At 39.5% G+C, this 22,073-nt stretch overlaps 3 protein-coding genes across 7 annotated transcripts in view; 2 read left to right on the top strand and 1 right to left on the bottom strand.

Annotated features, from left to right (window-relative positions):
* Nucleotides 1–237: 237 nt before the first annotated feature.
* Nucleotides 238–3,794, top strand: b3galt6 (UDP-Gal:betaGal beta 1,3-galactosyltransferase polypeptide 6). The gene is made up of 2 exons (XM_079685443.1): nucleotides 238–553; nucleotides 1,058–3,794. The coding sequence occupies exon 2, from the start codon at nucleotides 1,062–1,064 to the stop codon at nucleotides 2,079–2,081; it is 1,020 nt and encodes a 339-aa protein (XP_079541569.1). The 5' UTR covers nucleotides 238–553; nucleotides 1,058–1,061; the 3' UTR covers nucleotides 2,082–3,794.
* A 931-nt stretch (nucleotides 3,795–4,725) lies between these two features.
* tmem167b (transmembrane protein 167B) lies at nucleotides 4,726–8,898 on the top strand. Its single transcript, XM_079681342.1, has 3 exons — nucleotides 4,726–4,888; nucleotides 5,964–6,095; nucleotides 7,795–8,898. The coding sequence occupies exons 1-3, from the start codon at nucleotides 4,879–4,881 to the stop codon at nucleotides 7,875–7,877; spliced, it is 225 nt and encodes a 74-aa protein (XP_079537468.1). The 5' UTR covers nucleotides 4,726–4,878; the 3' UTR covers nucleotides 7,878–8,898.
* Nucleotides 8,899–13,571: 4,673 nt separating this feature from the next.
* The window catches only part of LOC307039351 (uncharacterized protein), a 43,899-nt gene continuing 35,397 nt past the window's right edge, over nucleotides 13,572–22,073 (bottom strand). For all 5 annotated transcript variants that reach the window (XM_079681323.1, XM_079681322.1, XM_079681324.1 and 2 more), the window contains 2 exons: nucleotides 14,333–14,456; nucleotides 13,572–14,045 (listed from right to left, as the gene is read on the bottom strand). In XM_079681323.1, the coding sequence (XP_079537449.1) occupies nucleotides 13,906–14,045; nucleotides 14,333–14,456 (264 nt within the window). In that variant the 3' untranslated portion in view covers nucleotides 13,572–13,905. The remainder of the gene's footprint in view (nucleotides 14,046–14,332; nucleotides 14,457–22,073) is intronic.

The raw sequence follows: 22,073 nt of genomic DNA, 5'->3' as shown, positions 1-22,073 counted from the left end.
ATGGTCAATAGTCTTATTTTTTTTTAAATATGTAATTAAAATCTTCATATCGTTCTGGGCAAATATGTCAAAAGATAGTATTAGAGTTAGATCATTTTCTCTTAGGTTATATTTAATTCATTATATCAACAAAACAACAATTATCTAAATAAAACAAGACAAAATCCCATATGAGAGTTTATTTTGTGTTATTATAATTCCCCTCTGACAGGGGGCTTAACTTCCGTTTCCTCTTCGTCACTGCCACACAACTTAAAACAGAGAAAAAAATTAATACATCGATACATGACTCAACCTGGACTCAACGCAGCCAGTGAAATATTTAACTGCTTGTTGTAACGTGTCTCACCGACGGCTCTAAACTCTTTTTAGTTTGCTTTCACCGGGTTAGCCCAATATGAGCAGCCTGTGTGTGTTTGCATTCAATGGAGTGAGCTCGGAAAGTGCGCAGAGGGTCTTATCTCGGTAGCTAACGTTAGCCTTGCAAAAACGACCATCTGTGGGTCGCTGCGGCTCTATCGTTCACGGGACAGGTACTTCTGAAGGAGCTAAGGTAACTAACACTTCCTGTTTAATGTGTTACTGCTTATAACATTACTGTAACATGTGTATGCAGCGTAGAGTTCAACTACTAACGGTAAGCTTGTCAGTCAGACGGATGCAGCTGAGGTTTACGAAATGCAAAAATTGAAACATACCAAATTCTATAACACAGGAATTGAAGGTGCAATGATGTATTTAATCCCTTTTGTTACTATGACATTAGATAACACCTATTTTATGGTGCTCATAAATGTTTGTTTACGTCTGTAGTGTCTGTCTGCACTGCCGTCAAAAATGAGCTGAGGCAAATGTTTTAGTGCTGTGTTATAAATAACTGCACATCATTCAGACATATTTGAATTGAGAAACACGTTAAAACACAGTGATTTACCCTTTCAGCCTACTAATACAAGTTTTTGATTGCGCTTGCAAAAACGTTGGGGGTTGTGATTAACTGATACTTTGAATTACATTAACGCTTATTTATTTTTGTGTTTTTCTACCCCTGACTCAGCACCATGAACCTGATACGTCTACTGTGCCGACATAAGACAGCCTTGGTCATCGGCACCGTGTGCAGCTTTGCAGTAGTGCTGGTCTTCTTGGCCAAATGTACCTCAGAAACCCTCACACAGGGACACCAGGATCCTCCAGGCCTGGCCCCTCGTGCCAATTCTTTACAATCCCGTCCAGAGCAGTATGACCCCACTTCCACATCCAAACACTTGTCAGCGTTCCTCGTGGTGCTCATCACGACCGGACCTAAGTACACAGAGCGGAGGAGCATCATCCGCAGCACCTGGCTGGCCAAGCGGGACTCTGATGTTCTGGCCAGGTTTGTGGTGGGAACTCAGGGTCTTCCCAGCGAGGACCTTCAGAACCTTAACACAGAGCAAGGGCGGCACAAAGATTTGCTCCTACTGCCTGAATTGCGAGATTCTTATGAGAACTTAACACTCAAGCTGCTGCACATGTACTCCTGGCTGGACCAGAATGTGGAGTTCAAGTTTGTTCTCAAAGCAGATGACGACACATTTGCTCGCTTGGACCTCCTTAAGGAGGAGCTGAAGGGGAAGGAGCCCAACAGGTTATATTGGGGCTTCTTCTCGGGGAGAGGGCGAGTGAAAACTGCTGGGAAGTGGCGGGAAAGCTTTTGGGAGCTGTGTGACTACTACCTGCCCTACGCACTGGGTGGGGGCTACATCCTGTCGGCGGACCTGGTACGTTTTGTGCACCTTAACGGGGGCTACTTTAAGACGTGGCAGAGTGAGGATGTGTCCCTCGGCGCCTGGCTGGCACCAGTGGATGTTCGGCGGACGCATGACCCACGCTTTGACACAGAGTATAAATCGCGTGGTTGCAACAACAAATACTTGGTGACACATAAGCAGAGCTTGGAGGACATGTTGGAAAAACACCAGACTCTGCAGCGTGACGGCAAGCTCTGCAAGGAGGAAGTCAAACTTCGACTGTCCTATGTGTATGACTGGAGTGTGCCACCCTCACAGTGCTGCCAGAGGAAGGATGGCATTCCTTAATTTTTGTGCTTTTTTTTCAAGGTCCTGAAGTTGGCTTCTCATTTGAATATTCAAAAAAGAAAATGAATCATGTTTTTCAACCAATTCTCTGTTTAAAGTTATGTAACGGGTTCCAAAAAACATTGTGAATGTCTTATTGTGGATAGAACACACATAGATTTGGAGTACCATTATACCAATTGCAAGAAATGTAAAAGGCAATTTCATTGCTGATGTATAATGTTAAAATTAATTCTATTTTCATCAATTTGGGTAATGTTTTAAACAGTCTTGAGAGATGTCATGTTCATTAAGAACAGGTTTGACACATTTTAAAAGAGTGTTTTCGAAGCTATACTTCTTTGTAGCAAAAGCAATGACATTTCCAAGTCTCCATGTTGATCTAGATTCTAGTCCATGTTTGATGAAAAAAAGTTTTCACAAATTTGGAAAGTGGCTTTAAAACAGTCTCTATTAATCAAGTCTAGAATTTTCTTTTGTATCTCCTTCTGATTTAAAATATAATACAGATGGAGAGCAGCTAATACAATCCCTCTTTTTGCTGTTTTGTACTGTCTTTGCCAATAGAACATGGTTTATAACCGTTAAAGCTTTTAGCATGACGTATACCCCAAGTTTCACAACTTTCAGTAATGTCACAATGGGGAATTGTCTGAAAAATGTTACCCCATAACTCTCAGACAGGAAACCAACTTCAGCCTTTTTTCCTTTTCTACAAGATTGCTCCTTTTTTTTTTGGCCTTGTTTTTTGGACCCATGCTTATGTCAGAGCTTTCCTTACTGCCTGTTTTCCACGTTGGTTGCCTATTTCTCTCCTCAGTCTTTGCTTCTCCTGCTGTACTTGTTGTTCAAACTTTTCCAACACTATGAGATATGTTTTAAAGTAATTCCAGTGTAGTAGATAGTGCAGGGAAACGCAGACGAGATGATCTTACCCTGCCATGATGTCTACATGTTCTTGTGTATTTTATTTATTGTTAATTTATTCTGCAGCTAACACAACACACTGGTGCTGACTTGAAAAGCACAGTTGTGGTGGGGGGTTGCTGCTTTGGAGCGGAATTCTTATTTATAAAATCTTAGGGAGGGGGGCGTGGGGTCATATATTCACAGAATTATTTGATAAGAAATGTTTACTTTTTAAATGGAAACTATCGATTACGATCAACAGTATGAGGAGGAGGTTGAGGTGCAAATAATGTGTTTTATTCAGCAGGCATTCATATTCCCTACACTGGAGCCTATGTGATGATATTTACTTCTTCAAAGCAACAGTCACACTTTAAAAAGTTATGATCAGTACATTTACTGTGCAGAGAAATCAAGTGAATGTTTGTTAGCAGCGCACCACAGATTCAGATCATAAACATCATTCTTAAGTCCATAAATCATTACTCGATGATAACTTGTTCTTTTTGTCTGATATTAAGCTCTCTAACCTGAACCTACCCTGCGATGCCAGTAGCAATGTATGAAATGTGTACAGCGATTGAATAAAGGGTATGATATATTGGAGTCCCTACAGTTGAGGAATACTGCAAAAAGAGATGTCCACGCTCTTTTTTTCATGTCGGCTTGTTTGTCTTTGTGAACAATTAATAATTTCTCACAGTTGCCACAAGCAGATTCAATACAATCTAAGTGTAGGTGTTTGTTTCTACGTACAAGGCCGGCCGGCCTCCCTGGATGTTTAATTAAAAATTTTAAACCGTCTCTTGTCTTTTCTCTTCTTTTATATTCTTGAAAATATCTGTTCCGGAGAAAAATGTATACACGTTTATAGATTCTTTACAAAGTGAGCATTGCTACCAATAGAACTTGATTACATTTTTTAAATAAATATAACAAAATGAAATAACCTGAGGAAACTTTCTTCCAGCCTATTCCCTCCACGAGAGAAACGTTGGTCTCCTTTGAAACAATACATGCAGGGATTAGGATAATGTAATCCAGGTATTAGGATAATGCAACGTAAAAGTTATTTGAATGCTCCTAAATTAGCCCGGCAACAACACATGAAAGAGAGATGAAGGGATTACGTTTGTGCTGATGATAATGCTAAGAGGATATTCCAAAAATAGCAGTGATGCTTAAAATGCTATATGTGCAGTCTTGAACAAGTGAAACTAAATATAAAAGAACTAATATTTATGTTGGTCTATATAAAAGTGCAATGAAAAAACATAAATATTCAGTTAATATGAGCAGAAGGCCAAGGTTAGGACATGTTCATATATGCAAACTGTTGGATATTTACTGAAACTTGAATTGTATAGGTTTGATGCTTAATGTTTTTGTATGGCGCCAATAATAAGGGCACAACGGGCACAACAAGTGGTTTGGTCACTTTCAGGCAATGCAGATACACTGATCCAGAAGCTTCTTGTCTGTCTGAGACTAAGGTAAATACTATTTTTACACTGAAAAAATAGGCTACTGTATAAATGAAGATGAATTTTGCCATGATTTGAGCACAAACATCAAATGAAATGACTGAAACTAAAGATGAGCGTTTTGTTGTATGTAATAAAGTGAATGATTCAAATAGTTCAATGCCAGGTTGTGGCTCAGGGAGCTATAACTCAGGAATTTCAATAGATGGCAGTAATACTAGCTTAACAGCAACAATCAAAAAACAAGAAGAAGAAGAAGAAGAAGAGGTAAGCCACTGAAACCGGAAATGTCAACCGAGTGACTGCGAAGCGAAGTATTATTTCTCCAACTTACATTACATGATGGATTGCTAATTTGAATGAAGAAACAGTCATAATAAACTATCAACGACCAAACTGCCAACATGACAAATGGTAGGTTTACGGTGTGTAACTAGCGAATAAGTTATGCTTGCTACTTCTTGGACGGAATGCTAACTCAGAAGCTAAGTTATCTGTAGACGTGGCCCTGGGCAGCAACACAGTTGTTATGTACAGAATATATACATGTTTATGATAATAACAGATCCAATGCGCTGCATTGCAATCCAAGATGAAAAGCTATGGTCCAAATACATCTTATATTGGGAACACTGTATTTTATGTCAGGCTACAAGTCTTCTTGCCAACTAGCTTTGACTAACGGATGGGGTTGGTTGCTAATGCTAAGGTCCTGATAGCTAGATCACAACAATAATCGTAAATTGCAACAAAACATGTTACCGTGTTTGAAAATCCACTTTTTTTTTGTTCTCTTCCACCTCTAATGTGGGTACACGACATTGTTTCTATTGTTGCTGCATTTGCAAGCAAGCAACTGCACAACAGAGGCAACAACACAGGTTGTTTCGTTTTAATCTAGCTGTAAAGGGAAATAAATAACTATACAGGGTTTGTAATGTTACTGTTTTTATTCTTTTAAAAAGTTAGAACACCATCCAGTCAGGCTCTTATTACAAAGAAAATGCATACATTAAAACTAACCTGTGCATTATTGCATAAAGAAGGAGTATATTACATTCCAAGTTGGTCTTGAGCCATTAAGATAGAGCTGTGTCTGAAGCAATGTCTGTTTATTTTATCCCCCGTTGGTTATCACGACCACTCTGAAGCTGAACCAGAGCAAACTGCACCGACCTGCACCAACAAGTCAACTGAAAAATAAAAATATATAAAATAAAAAAAAGATAGAGCTGTGCAGATTAATCTAGTATTTATCATTCAACTATTAAATTAATTTGCGACTATTTCTATAGCCGGTTTAAGATGAACAAACTATCAGATTTAGTTCTGTACTGTGTGAATTCATAATTGAATATCTAATGCTTTCAGCTAACTGGCAGCTAAGACCATATATATATATATATATATATATATATATATATATATATATATATATATATATATAATACAATTGATTGATTGATATTACCTTCCCCTTCTTTCATAGTGTACTCCCTCGATGGTATCCTGGTGTTTGGGCTGATGCTCATCTGCACTTGTGCATACCTCAAAAAGGTGCCTCGCATCAACAGCTGGCTGCTGTCAGAGAAGAAAGGAGTTTGGGGCGTCTTCTACAAAGGTAGAGATATATTGAATTCACATTTTCTGATTCAATACATACCTGTGCTTTTTACACAAAATCTCCTTCTCGTAACACCTAACACTTGAGAGGTAATTCTTTAACTTAATGTTGTTTGGATGTTTTGCTCATTGACATTCTAGCTTACTTCTCAGTCTTCCCCTGGTACTTTTTCAGATTTTTTATAAACAAGCTCTATAATGTACATCTATTTTGAGAGTTTGAATGCACTGTGTAAAGCCCTATCCTCCTGGGACCCGAGGAAAAAAAGTTTCTTCCAATTTCCTTTTTTTTGTGATTTCCTAGTTATTTAGGGTTAAAAAAACATCTTGCAATTTAGACTTTTTTAATTTAATGTAATTTTTAAATGTTACAGTATGTCCACTGCAGAGGACGTCGGGACCATTTTAGTTTGAAAAGACAGCCGAAATTAATAGACTATGTAACGTATTATGGTTATAGAGTGATATTAATACAATAATACATTCACCTTTTATTTAAAACATGAATAAGTAATTGATCTGAACATTGCTGTTTATTTGGTCACTAAAAAACTAGTTTGGTTTTTGGTGAATCTTTCCAGATCTTCAAAGACTTTGTAGTCAATGTAGTGGGAAAAGTACCTCATTGACTCCAGCCGGCACGGACTGTAGGGTCATCTTGACTAGTTGTATGGATGTGGTCTCCATTTGACCATGCTCATAGAAACAAAGCTTGCATTCCTGAGGCAATTCTCATTTTTCATGGCTCCACTTAAAATAAAAACACCAATAAGACATACGTGCTACTCTTGGCCCACAGAGGGCCATATCTTTCCAGCTCGTCCCTATCTGTCTCTCTGTCTGTATCTGTGCGCTCATGGAGCCTCCTGCATCTTCCCCCCCCCCTTCTTCTTGACCCTCTTCTATCCTAGGTGTGAAATCAGCATCTCTCTCATCATCTGAGAGCTCAAAATCTGAATCTCCCTTAACTATCTGGTACAGAAAATGTCTGCTTCAGTTCCGTCTCCTGCAACAATATTGAGTCATAAAGTCCATGAAGACGGTCCTGACGTCCACTAGAATGGACATTTATAAAAGGGCTGTTATTTAAAAACTTGAATTATTGAATTGCTTTCAGAACTAATTATATAATTCTTCACATGTTAATAAACAAGAACATATATGATTTTCATGGTAAAAATTACAATTATTCAACAATATTTGACTTCTCCTCCTGCTTCTATAAAATGTTGTTTTTGGTATGCCAGCCATTTTGGATGAAAAGAAAGAGGAACTTCCCAGCATGCAATTTTGGAAAGACCAGGATGTCCTCTGTACAGTACATCAGGGATTGATAGAGTAGCTCAAAAGAGTAAAAGGAGATGCATGTTAACAAAATGTCCACTACAGTACTACGGATATACTGTATATATGTAGAGGTAAAAGCCCTTTAATCTCAATGTCAGAAAAAATCCTAATCAGAGTTTCATTTTAAATGTATTGTTCTATCGTATGTATTCAAAACAACAGAAGATGTGTCACTGCCCAAATATTTCCAGACGGCAGTATAATGTTAAACTCTTGTCTTTGTCTACAACACTCACCTCACTTAGATAACGCCTCATCCAAGAGTTCTACATGTTTTCATGGTAAACTATATTCTACTGGTTCTGTATGTTCAAAGTTTACATGTAATTTTCCTCCATCTGTCTTCCCAGCTGCGATAATCGGGACGCGGCTGCATATTGCTGTGGCTATTTCCTGTTTGACCATGGCCTTCTACATTGTCTTCTTGAAATGATAGAGTCTTGCTGGACTGGAAAGGACACAGACGGGTGCAGGCTGGGGATGGACTCAACACTGTGGCCATGTGCTAATCCCTGTTGTGGGACATCTCTTGGATTACATGGCCATGAAACCCCATTGGCCCTGTTGACCCCAAGGGAAAGACTAGCTAGTGCTGCCCCCTTCTGGTGACTGGGTACATAACCGCTTCCTTGATAATGTGTGTGCACTACAGACATGATGCATCCGGAATCTACTCCACAGTTATCACAGAGGAGAAAGAGCCAGTTGGGTCCCTTTGTATCATTCATTGTTGGGTAACACTGTTGGTTGTCTCCATCCACACCCCATGAATATTTATATTGAAGGATGCAGAAGATTGAAGGGCAGTGTGTGCATTATATGTTATACCTGTATACAACATAAAATGGGTCTAGCTGTACTTGGAAAAATATATGACCAATAGAGATTTGCCAGAGAACTAAACATGATCTATTGTGCTTGCTCCCAGCTGTGCTGTTTTATTTTCTGTATCACCTCTTGTGTCAAGGGTGGAGGGGAACATAAACAAAGCTAATATATAAAGATGTTCTTGGGTACACATTATATTTTAGTTTCTTAACTTTCTTTTTCCTTTATTTTTATTTTTTTGAGAACAGTGCTGGCATCTCTTAAGCTTTGTTTTTGGTTTGAAATACACATTTTGCACAGGTGTATGTTATATTTACATTAACCTATCAATAGATAACATTTTGTCAAATGAAACTAAGATATGTAGGAGTCCAAGTTCTAACACAACTGTAGAGTATCACAGATAGAAGCATCACTTTGAAAGATGCATATAATAACATTTATGAAATTGGAAAGTTAAATCAGACTCAACAGAAGATCTGAATGGAGATGGTGCTTTTTGTACCCTTTTAATTACAAACTTTTATTCTGAGTTTAATTCTGCCACCTTATTTTATATTTTTAACAGAATAAACTGTTTTTGGAGGGGAAGCAATGCAATTTTGAGTAAAACAATAATCTGATCATTTCTGTGTGTGTGTTCTTTTTTTTTTTAGACAAAAGTAATCTCCAGTGACGTTCAGGAGTTTGTTCATGATTTATTGATTTGAATCAATTGTGTGTAATAATGTTTGCTTGTTCCCTAATATATAATATAACATTATAAAATCCATAATAAATTAAAATGAAGTACAATTCTGAAACAATGTATATTTAATTTAGAGTGTATATACATACTCATCTTTTTGGCTAATATTTAGTTGAGCCAGCTTTGACAGGAATTACAGACTTGAGTATATTCTTTTTACAGTGGATAGATCTGCATCAGATTTTTACTTTGGATTATTGCAATTCATCCCACATTAATTTGTTCTGTCTCAGGAGATAAACTGTCATGTCACACTAAAATCGAGTCACTCCTGGGGCCTCATTTATAAAGGGATATACGCTCAAAAAATGGCTTACGCCAGTTTCTACGCAATGTTTGCGATTTATAAAATACTAACTTGACGGGAAAACGTGCGGTCCTCCACGCAAACTCTAACCCATGCGTACGCACTAAGCACAAACACGGGAGAGACGAGAAACTGCGACACCGTTGGCAGAAGGAAGAATGGAGAGAAATATGTGGAAATAATACCATCAATAAAATGTTACTTCTCATTTATCATATGAAGAATTAATTTCCAAACATTGATTAAAGCCAATCTTAAAATGATTAAACAAACGCCTGTTTGAGACTCCTCAGTGCACACAAAAACATAACTTGGAGAAATAAACAAATACGGATATGTTATTTAAAACCACCTCGAATATGTTGTGTTAATGTTATGAAATGTTTTCTCATAAATAATAAGTGCTTTACATCAGTAAAAAATCTGACATAAAATTAGTGTAAAACAAGCAGCAAGAGCAAAGCATAAAATGGGATAAAATAAACGCTAATATAAATAAATGATGCGGTAAGCAGCAGGATAGAATTACATCCAAACTGACGCCGTTTTGCATTTCTATAGGTTGTAGACACGAGCATGGTTTTATATACTATCACGTTTAATCGTGTTTTATGCCGTTTGCCAAGACTTGATAAGTCGCTCCTAAAACACAGGAGGTATGGAAACTATGAGCACCATATGTGGTAAATTGTACAGCTAATATAACACAACACATTAGTTGTATTTCCTCTGGTGGATTATGGATAGTTGCTGATCAACAGCTGGCCTGGAAGACAAACTACCAAATACAAACAAATCATTCAGATCCAGTCGTCATGACTCCACTCCGAAGGGATTCCCCGATCATTTCTAAGTTTCTCATCAAGGGGGTGTCTCCTGTTCCCGGTACAAACACACTGCCTGAGGAAGGCTATATGTATTTATTTTGTCATTAATCTTTTTCGGACCACTTATTTATTTATTTTGGTGACGATCCGACCTCCATGCTGCTACTCTGGTTCAAACTGCATCAACCAAACAATATGATTTATCTCGACCTCCCCAAAATAACCAAAATCTGACACGGTGTGAGATGTCTTTTTTAGCTGTTCTGTAGTCATTTCCTGCGATCTTCTTCATGCATTCAGTCAAAATGAATGAATGGGCGTTTCTTTGACTATTTATAGGCAAATATGGGCGTTACGTAAAGCCCGCAAAAGCTGCACCGCATTTCCAGTCGATTGTGATTTATAAAGGGAAACCGGTGTAGGAAGTGCCGTAGCCTACGCACTTTCCTCGCCGGTACGCAATGTTCGGTGAATCGGAAAATGTCGGAACATTTGTGTGTATGTGCCACAGTTCTTGCTCTTGCATTTGAGGGTGTGTGAACGCCAATTGTTCTGCATATGATTGTGCATTCCTGGATGTGTGTTCATCACAATTTTTTCCCAGATGTGGTACAAACCTTCTTCCTTGGGATTATTCGATGGATAGCGAGGGAAAAAGAAAAAGTGCATAAAGGAAATTGAGGGCACCTCCCTGTAAGACCTCATCAATTAGCTGCTAGAATACTCGGGCTCGGCCTGCTGTTAATTTGGCTATAGCTAAAGATGCAGAGAGAAAGACTGCCTGAGGAAAAGGAGAAAAAGAGAGAACTTTTTTCCGAGAGGAAGTGTTTCAGCCATTGGGGAAATATTGGGTGGTTTAATCGTCGGATATTTTCACAGCTCAGAGACACACACACCAACTTATTACCTTTTAAGTAAGGCCTAGGTCTTTGTTCCTTAACCTTGCTCTTCAAAGTTAGAAAGATCTCATATTAATTTTAAATACTGCTGGTGACATACTTTTCCACTTCATTGTTTATTGTTTAATCATTAAAAGCTAGCATTATCTTACATTAGTGGTTAAACCTGAATGATTTATGCTAATAACCCAAACCGGCATTTACTGACAAAAAAAACGAACATAAAACAATCAAAAATATTCCATCCGCTGTTGATATCAGGCTTCCTAGATTTGTGTAACAGTTAATGTTGGAGACAGTTTGAATGGCAGTTAAATAAAAAAGTCTTTCATATGCTGCCAAGTTCCTTTATCATTGAAGAAGTGCATCCCATGCCCTCCTGTGAGCGTGAATCAAGTTTACCTCTAGATGAACTCGGATTCTTGGTATGTTTTTCTGGCATTAGCCGCAGATCCCACCAAGCCCGTTGCGGGGGTTGAATTGTGCTGGTTTGAATGTATTGCCCTCTCTGCATCTGTGAGTGTGTGTGTGTGTGTGTGCCCAGTTAGGGCGGACAGTGAAGCATCGCCCTTCCTCAAATGGGCCGTGGAAAACCTACAGGTTGGACCATCTGCCTCTTGCTTGTGTGTTTGTACACAGGCATGTGTGTCTTGTGACTTTTTCTGAATGGAATGGTATTGTCTATTCAAAGTTTGTGACCTGGCCAAGAGCAATCTACCCAAGTACACACACACAAACATTAGATTTATGTAACGGCTGACTCAACCTTGACATCATCGGAAAACTTGGAGGATGCAGGAGGGAAAAACAATGGCTCTGTGATACTTGGGTTTACTGGAAACGACGCAAAGAGGAGGAAGAGGGAGAAAAGAAAGGGAAAGAGTGAAACTTGGGAGAAAAAGACCCGAAAATGTGAGGGGAGAACTGTTTATTGTTTAAAGAGCAACTTGCAGGTTTTTTTTTATTACTACATTTATGCTCAACCTTGCCTGAAAATTACAATTAAAAATGTTAATGCAGGATTTGATATGTTTTACAAGACATAAGGGCAGGAATTCAGAGGAAAATGAGCCGTTTAGAGCTCTGCTACTAAAAACTGCTTTTTTTTTTTAAACGTCATACGTCAAACGCGTCATATTACGTCACATGGGGGAGCAACTTTCTCGGACTCGTTCTCTGCCCAATCCGCGGCAGTAGTTTGTAATTGGTTTGAGCGGTTGTGATTTAGTGAGCTGGTATTTTTTCAGTAATTTTACATTGCATTTCACCGTGAGCTGTGGACTCGATGTCCAGTTTCCCTCACGGGAAAAGGACCGGAGCTAGCTTTCGTTCCTGGGTGCGTTGTGCATCCACCTCCCTGCAGCACATACTCTCCACAGCTTTATCAGGAAACCGTATTACATCTCTCGCGTCATCTTGGTTCTTTTTTTAGACACTTTGGAGCTATGTTTGAATGTGTAAACAACGGATTGTTTGTCATTGACAGTGTCATTTACTTGGATTTGAACCTAACCTGATTACATATTGCATGGAATCAACATAGGCTGTGTGACAGCCCTTATTTAATGTCACCATGGTTTGCAGTCGAGTAAGCACAGCTGGAAAAAAGTGATCAGTGTGTTTGTGTGTGTTACTGGCCTTATCTCTTTAATTTCAATTTGGTGTAATTGTCAGTGTGTGTGATTTTGTGGTTGTACACATGTGAGAGAAAGTAATCCAGGACGAAGGATTTCCGCCATTTTCTATTGACCACTTCCCCTGCTCATACACACTTCCTGCTTCTGTCTGTGGGGCGGTGGGAGGGAGACCAGAGGAAGTGAAAGGGCAAGATAAAGCCGGTGTGTGTGTGTGTGTGTGTGTGTGTGTGTGTGAAAAAAGAGCAAAGAGCACTTCTATAAAAAGCAATCTTGTAACAGTCCAGTGCGCTCAGCTGACTGTCTGGAAACTTTGCTGGGTTTTTTTCTTCTTTCGCCTTTTTTGGTCCAGGGAAAGCCTTCTCATTAGTTTGGTATTTTCTGTCTGTTTGTCAAAGAAGGTACACACATTAACTCGAACACAATGTTCACACGCTGCAACCTTTTTTTTGTTTAACTCACTAGTTGATTTTAACTTTATTTTAAGCACAGTGCCCTGCAGGAGGAGACTGAGAGAGAGGGTTAGAAAGTAGAGGGAAGAGGAAGAGGATGAGATGTAATGCCTAGCGACAGTGTCAGAGCCTGGACGCATAAACAAACAGACACTGGAGGCATTTGCTTAAATGCTGATGGTGGCGCACAGTATCATGATGCCTGTGTCATAGTTTAAACTCAACCATGTATGTGTTTGAGTCCATGTTATGTTTTGTAGGTGTATATAAGTATTGAATGCTCTTAATTCTCTTGCCCCAGCACACCCCAAGGCAAAATTAAAGACAGCATGTATTTGTGAGAGTTATTCTCCCCTTACCTTCTCTTTTTGTTTTGTTTTTCTAAGTCCAAGTTGACTAATGAAGAGACTGATGAGACAGACAGACTTCCTGGTCAGGAAAAAAAAGTACAGATTTATCTTTCATGTCACTTCCTCCTTCCTTCCTGTCTGTTCCTGGCTAGACTCAAATCTTGTCCTAACCCTCTTCCTGATAATAAATGACTAATGGTCACTGTCTTCGTCTCCCTTTCTTGTCTTCTGTTGTTTTCTTTCTATCATTTTTTTTGCCTATTTCCTTCCCCACTGGATCTCTTTCCCAATATGTCTTTCCCATTGGCTGGTAACAAAAGAAGAAAAAACTAAAAGCAACAGCATCACCTGCTGGCTGAAGTAAGAGCAAGTGAACCTCTAAAAAAAAACAATACTGGACAAAGTGTGGATCATTGTTATAATTCGCCCCAGTCATCAGTGTCTTTCTCCAAGAGCTTCTTCCAGTAGTAGTCACTGAGAGCACTTGGCAGCCATTCGTCATCATCCACCAGATGGACGATCTTGACGCTTAGGATCATTCTTTTCAGGTCTTCCTCTGCAGAAACAGAAAAGGACATTTAAAACAATGCTTTACATATCAAGTCCCCTTTTAAAATAAATGTACAATTCATTTTAATGAGGCTGGTTGACACAGTGCTGAGTGAAACTCCAGGTGGGAGATGTATGAGGCGGCTGATTCATTATTGACATAGAAAAAGCTACGCATCAGCGGCTGCCTGCCTGCCCTCTTTACTTATAGGAGTGGCTATGAATGAAATGTGACAGGGGGATCTATGTGGAAGTGAGGCTGTTAGGGTTAGGCAGCAGACAGGAACAACAGACCTGGGGTCAGCACCTCCTGGGGAGAAGCAGCGCTGCAGTCTTCAACATCGGGAGAAGCCTGTGCAGAGTGTCCTTCAGCCTCCATGTTCAATAAATAAGACAATGGTTTGCCTCTGAACATCACCTGGAAGCACAGTGGAAGGAGATCATCACAGATAATTTTACACCATTGAAGCGTCAGATTATGAATGATGACTTATTAATGAGATTGTCAAAGTCTGCTGGGTTGGATATGTGAAACCTGAGGGCAGATCCAATGTCTTTCAGCAGCAGCCATTAAACAGGCCTCTTTAATTTTCTCAATGAGATGGAGGATACAGACTAGAGGACTGTGTGTGTGTGCAGCTCTACAGCAAACACTCAATAATGTACAGCCTGATGCTGTGTCTGTCTCCACAGACCCCTACTGGCAGGAACCAGCAGACAAGTGAACCTTGTTCCAGACAAACAGCTTAATCACATGGATTCACTGTAACAAACGGAAATAGAAGCTAAATGAAATAAAAAGGCAGATTTGAATATCATGATATGCATGTAAGTACTGTGCTGTCATATTTTTTATTAATGCAACCTGTTTACGGTATTTTTTCCCTCAGTTATTCGTGTTGCCTTTTTGTTATTACTGGTTTCCATGATTAAATGATACGTCATTTTATAATTGATTTCAATCAGTGATTTATCAAGTGTGTCAGTTACAAAAGCCCATATCTTTCTTTAAAGGCAAATATTCAAATCATGCATATATGTATAATGTTTTAAATGAGTCATGCAACATTTAGATTAACACGATTATTCTCTCTGTCGCTCGCAGCTCCAAGCCTCCCCAAGACGTTCATTTATGTAAAAGTTCCAACTTTTTTTTTTTTTTGCCCTCACAGAGGGACTTATATACACCGATACAAATGATATAGACAATAATACAAAAAGAAAAAATATAGGGAATCCCTTTCCCATGCCAACCCGTCCCTCCCCCTTCCTACCCATCTTGCCATTTCACAGAAAATCCTACCTGATGTTTGTTAGCAATCGTCTGAGTTCATCTATCTATTATATTATATATATTATTTATATTATAGCATAACAATTTATCCACATCAAATACATTCATACCTTTTTTTCCACATAACATTTCATCTGTTTAAGCTGAATTGAGATTGACTCCTAATAATCTACAATTGCACCAAGGTGTGCGTATATGTACAATCATAATTTACATGAATGATATTACCCGATCAGCTCTGAGATTAGTAGGTCATGGAAGGATGATATCCATTGCTTAATAAATAAAGTATGTGGGGGTTTCCATCGTATTACAATTATTTTTTTGGCTGCTGTTAGACCAGCGAAAAGCACCCTTTTCTGATGGTTCTGTAGGTCAAGAGAAGAATCGTTATTAAACAATACAATACTTGGGAGACAGGGTATGTGAACTCCAATAATCTCAGATACAATGTCAATAACTTGTTTCCAGAACGTTCTTACTGCAGTCCATTCATAAACCATGTGTACATACAGTGGGACAAAAAAGTATTTAGTCAGCCACCAATTGTGCAAGTTCAACCACTTAAAAAGATGAGAGAGGCCTGTAATTTTCATCCTAGGTATACCTCAACTATGAGAGACAGAATGGGGGGAAAGAATCCAGGAAATCACATTGTAGGATTTTTTATGAATTAATTGGTAAATTCCTCGGTAAAATAATAAAAAATGTGGTCACCTACAAACAAACAAGGGTTCTGGCTCTCACAGACCTGTAACTTCTTCTTTAAGAGCCTCCTCTGTCCTCCACTTGTTAACTGTATTAATGGCACCTGTTTGAACTCGTTATCAGTATAAAAGACACCTGTCCACAACCTCAAACAGTCACACTCCAAACTCCACTATGGCCAAGACCAAAGAGCTGTCAAAGGACACCAGAAACAAAATTGTAGACCTGCACCAGGCTGGGAAGACTGAATCTGCAATAGGTAAGCAGCTTGGTGTGAAGAAATCAACTGTGGGAGCAATTATTAGAAAATGGAAGACATACAAGACCACTGATAATCTCCCTCGATCTGGGGCTCCACGCAAGATCTCACCCCGTGGGGTCAAAAATGATCAAACCTTTGTCTAATATTCAACAGTAATATTAACAATAAACATATTTATATTCATATATAAACAACAATATTTGCTACATCCGTGCTCTCATCCAGCTGCAGAGCGAAATATTCACTAGCTCTCACTTGCTCCAAAAGCTGAGCAGATACTTAGTTTCAGGGTCGGGGCCCCCACTTTGAAAAACACTGGGCTAAAACATCGAACTACACCCCATAATCCTGGATGTTTTAGCCGCAATGCACGTCGGGATATGGTGTTTATGTGATATGAAATCGGAAAACATTAAAAAATAAATAAATAAATACTTTATTCCGAGTTTTCTTGCTTTTCTCTTCGGAAGTCATCACATAACGGCATTGTAATACACGGTTCGGCTGCGTTAAATATTACACATCTGCCGTAGTTCTCTATTTATAGAGCCCTGATTAGAAGACTTCTGGACAAACTGGAAGAAATGCCGCCAAAGTGAATACGTGACGTGGATCATAAATATATCCGCAATTAAACATCTTCTTTTTGAGTTGGCAGGACCCCCGACGAAACAGGTGTCGGCTGGACCTCCAACGGCACAGGACATAGGGTTGGCAGCACCCCCGGCAGAACAGTAGTCGGCGGGACCCCCAACGAAACAGGACATGGGGTTGGCAGGACCCCCGGCAGAACAGTAGTCGGCGGGACAGGACTTGAGAGGGAAATCGAGAGGGAACTTGAGAGGGAACCCGAGAAGGGACCCGAGAGGGGACCTGAGAAGGAACTCAAGAGGAGACTCGAGAAGGGACTTGAGAGAGGACTTGAGAGAGAACTCGAGAGGAGACTCGAGAGGGGACTCGAGAAGGGACTTGAGAGGAGACTTGAGACGGTCGGTACGCCGACAGAACACGGGGGGTTGGCGTCAGCCGGTACGCCGACAGAACACGGGGAGCTGGCGTCGGCCGGAGAGCCAACAGGAGACGAGGTGCTGGAATCGGGACCATGGCTGCTGAGCCCGGTACTTGAGCCGGAACCATGGCTGGAACTTGAGCCGGAACCATGGCTGGAACTGGAGCCGGAACCATGGCTGGAACTTGAGCCGGAACCATGGCTGGAACTGGAGCCGGAACCATGGCTGCTGGGACCATAGCTGCTGGGACCGGAACAGAAGCCTGGACCATGGCTGTGTGGGCCGGTTCTGGAGCCGGAACCATGGCTGCTGGGATCGGAACAGAAGCCTGGATCATGGCTGTATGGGCCGATTCTGGAGCCGGAACCATGGCTGTATGGGCCGGTTCTGGAGCCGGAAACATGGCTGTGTGGGCCGGTACTGGAGCATGGACCATTGCTGCTGGGCATGGAACCGGAACACGGAACCATGGCTGTGTGGGATGGTACTAGAGCGCGGTACCATGGCTGTGTGGGCCGGTACTGGAGTACGAATTGACTTCCTGACCTTGCGTTTTTTAGAGGTCTTTTGGAGGCTCCGTGGACCTCAATCCATTTTTCCTTTGAACTTTGTAACAGTTTGTAGTCGTAGTCTCTAATTGAGTCAGGCGACTGTCTGTTTGGATTTTGCAGGCGCTGTTCACCGCTGTCACTTGGCGATTGGATAGGGAGTCCTGTATTGGTTTTAATTTATCCTCCAATGCAGAAGAGATCTCCTCTCGAACTATATCTCTTATGAGTTTTCCAAGCGATTCAGGATCCATCAGGGTGCTGCGCGTGGTCGGCATCCGCGAGGCTGAACAAACAATTGGCCCTGTGTGATCAGACTAGGCGTGTGGTAAAAACAAATTACACGTCAAAATGCGCTTCGATATTATTATTTCCGAACGCTTTATTTAAAGCTGTTTGATCCTTCTGAAAAAGTCACTTAATGCATATTTTTGAGGGGTAGTTGGCTGCGAACTAGACGCCTTCACTGCATGCCACCGGAAGTCACCGGTTATGGAAGAAGAAGAAAACGCGTGAGTTTTAACAACATGTTTATTTATTGACTACTACCCCACACATAAACATATGGAAATGGGTTACTAGTTAAAACAATTAATGTATTTATAAATGTATTTAGGAACCTATCTATGTGATTTTAAGTGTGGGTCGACCTCAAATCCTCTAGGGGGGTCCGGGGGCATGCTCCCCCGGTAAGATTTTCCTTTTTTTTTGGAATTAAATGCATCAATCTGGGGCATTTTGAGGGGAAAATAAAGAGACTAGATCTATGGAAACACCTATATTAAGCAGAACTGTATACGATTTCAATAATCATAAAATCATGGCCATAACCAATAACATACCATTTCCAATATGAAAAAAACACTGAAACTTGTTTATTAATTTATTTTTGGTTCATTTATAGTTATGAGTGTGTCTGTGCTCCTGAATCAGCTTCTCCTGTCTCTCTCCTCTCCTCCCTGCTCCTCTTTGAGGCAGCAGCAAAGACTAGTTTTAGCTCTCAACAAGTTTTAAAAGTGTATCTTACCTTTTTTCACCTAGTTAACTTTTTATTTATTTATTCATGCATATTTTACCAATCACATTACATTACGTTTCATTTAGCTGACGCTTTTATCCAAAGCGACTTATAATGACCGATTACAGGGACATTCTCCCTGGAGTAACTAAGGGCTAAGTACCTTACTCAAGGGCACACTAGTGGTGGTGTTCCTGGCGGGATTTGAACTCACAGCCTTCCGATCTTCAGCCCACCTCACTATCCATTAGACCAGGGGTGGGGAACCTCCGGCCTCTGGGCCGTATACGGCCCGCGAGACCATTTGGTACGGCCCTCGAGGTAATTTATAAACACACGCAAAAATGAAAAAAATTAAAGAAATCTAGACCGCAAAATAATTAAACAAGCGAGTGCCTGTTTTTCCTGGCCAAGGTCAGGGTCCTTGAACACAACACGAGCCTAACGTGTCATCACGTGGTATTATGTCTCGTCTGACAGGGGTGCAGTTCTGACGGAGGGCACCAGAACGCGACTCTGGCACTTCACAAATTGCAATACCCATAAGGAGCTGTACACATGCCGCACTTTTTGCGTGGCTGTGCCTTTAGTTGTAAGCCCAGTTGCGATCTGTTCATCTTTCATACAGATCATACAGTCAATAACTTCTTTGTTATTAGCATCTGGTTAGCTAGCTATGCTAACGAATATAAGAAGCTTTTTCTACAACCAGTGAGGTAAAGGCACATCTTTATATGATCATTATAGTTATAAAAAACAAGAGAATAAAGTAAACAGGTATAAAATACTATATGACAGTAAAAGAAAGTTGTTATTAATAAACAAGAATACAGTTTAAAAGGGGAGTGATTTGTAAAATATCCATAAAGAAAAATCAGCTTACAGTTCTGTTTCATATGGATGTTGATGTATCCATAGATCTCATAATGTTGCTCTCAAAGTGCACCAGATTGATGCTTTTAACTTCAACATACACAAAAAAAATCTTCCCGGGGGAGCATGGGGAGGTTAGGTGTCCCCCCCCCACACTTAAATCATGTTCACATGGATAGGAAACTAAATACATTTGCACACATCTTGTGTCCATATCTTTCTGTTTTGGTGGTCATGCCACAACCGTGCATGTGAATGCATGCGCGAGACATGGTAAGATATCTGGATTAAGAGGTTGCTTTTTCTTTGCACAGCATGAAAGAAAGACCAAATGAATGGGCTGTGATTTTAGTATTTTTAAGCAGAGGTCAATCATTTGTACGGCCCTCGGAGGATGTTGAAAAAATTGAAATGGCCCTTGAGAGGAAAAAGGTTCCCCAATAGACCAATCACTACCCTCTCAAATAGAAATATGTGTTTACATAAAAGGTGACCACACCGTTTGAGACCCACTGAGAACTTAGACTAAGTTAACTATCTAAACACTGTGAGAGTCCTTTACCTCATCTGAGCTGAGGTTATCCCGAGCTTGAATGACACACAGAGACCAATCAAGGGCCTTGATTTATGATCTGTATGACAGTGGCCATATCGGCAGGCCACATAATGTGGATAGCCAGTCAAATTCAACAGTTGTGGGTTAGAGTCCTCCAAGAGTTGTTATTTAACTACTCCCATAGAAACTATTCAAAACATTAACACCTTGTCTTTCCTTATAGACCATGACGTTAACCTTTGCACATTTCTACACAATTTCTCCCCTTAAGAACTGCACAGCTCATCCACTTCCAATTTAGATATACTGCACACTTTTTTCATATTTAATCTATAATATCCTTATTGTATTTCCCTTTTTTGTAGATACCGTTTTTGATTTCTAAGAGTTTTTATAATATTTTGTTTTATAATAATTCCGTTTTTGATCTTAACTTATTTTACTGTGTTCATGCATGCACCGTTATATACCAAAGCAAATGCCTTGTGTGTGTTCTTGGCAATGCAGCTGATTCTGTTTGGGGGAACATGACAGGATTCAGTCAATATCACAGCACGTTTTTATCTGAGGGTGGGACTAGATAGTCACAGCTGGATTCATACTCAAGATTAATATCTACAGCAAAATTATAAAGAGGACCTGGTTTCTAATGTTGGTATTATGCCTTTTGCTGAGAACAAAGCAAATGGAAAATAATTTAAGAGTTTAACAAAGACAAAGTGGTTAGGAGGTATAATAAATAATATGATTGTAATGACCCTCGTTACCTCTGTTGCATGTCATTCCCAATTGACCTGCTTTTGTCCAAAGGTAAAACACCCCTAAAGTAAAGGGGGAATTGGTGTGTCCATGTTGTTTTAGGCAGGCTTGAGTAGTAACGGATTACATGTAACAAGATTATGTGATCAGGATACAAAAAAAGGTAACTGTATTCGATTACAATTACATTAAAAAAAAAAACTAATCAGATTACTTTTACATAAAAAAAAATTGATATTACTAGCAGGATTGCAATACAATTTGAAATAAAGATCGATTTATTATAGGTAGATGTGACTAATTAATTTTCTTTATGGTTTATATTTAGGCTACTTTAATTAGTCTTTATTTTAAGTATATCTATTTTTTAATGCAGTAAGTAAACAAATAATTTATTAAACAAAAATACAGTCTATGCTTTTAATTAATGCATTAAGCTTAAATAGCATTTGTAAATTATGAATGTTACTACATTTTTTGTAGGAACTATCTTGTTTTTTTCTTTTCTAAGGTTAATTGTTGCATACACTGAAGTAAAAAACATCTTATTGTTATTTATTTTCTCTTGTTTATTATTTACGTTGCATTTGATATTGAGATAATCCAAAATTAACGGAAAGTAATCAGGTTACTTTTATATTTTGATACTCAGATTAGGTTACTGATTACATTTTTTGACATGTGACTAGTTATGGTAATGGAATACAAGTAACCCGTCTAACCCTGGTTATAGGTATAGCCAAGAAGGCGAGACACTGTAATAGATCAATGAGTTCCATGGCTCCTCAGATGCTAAAACACTGCACAGCTGTAAAGAATCAAATGAGAAGTGATTTTTTACTTTTCCATCAGGACCCCCCTGTTGTTTTCTCTTAGGAATGGATGAAGGGCACTACAGTCTGTCCGAACATGGCCAGAGGCTTCAGGGTGTTTGTGTTAGTAATAATAAAAAACAAGATAGATGGGAGTATTTCCTTTTTCAGCAGCCATTCTCCTGTTCTGAGTGC

Source organism: Notothenia rossii (genome assembly GCF_949606895.1).
Source record: "Notothenia rossii genome assembly, chromosome: 5".
NCBI lineage: Eukaryota > Metazoa > Chordata > Actinopteri > Perciformes > Nototheniidae > Notothenia > Notothenia rossii.
This window is presented reverse-complemented; position numbering and strand designations above follow the sequence as displayed.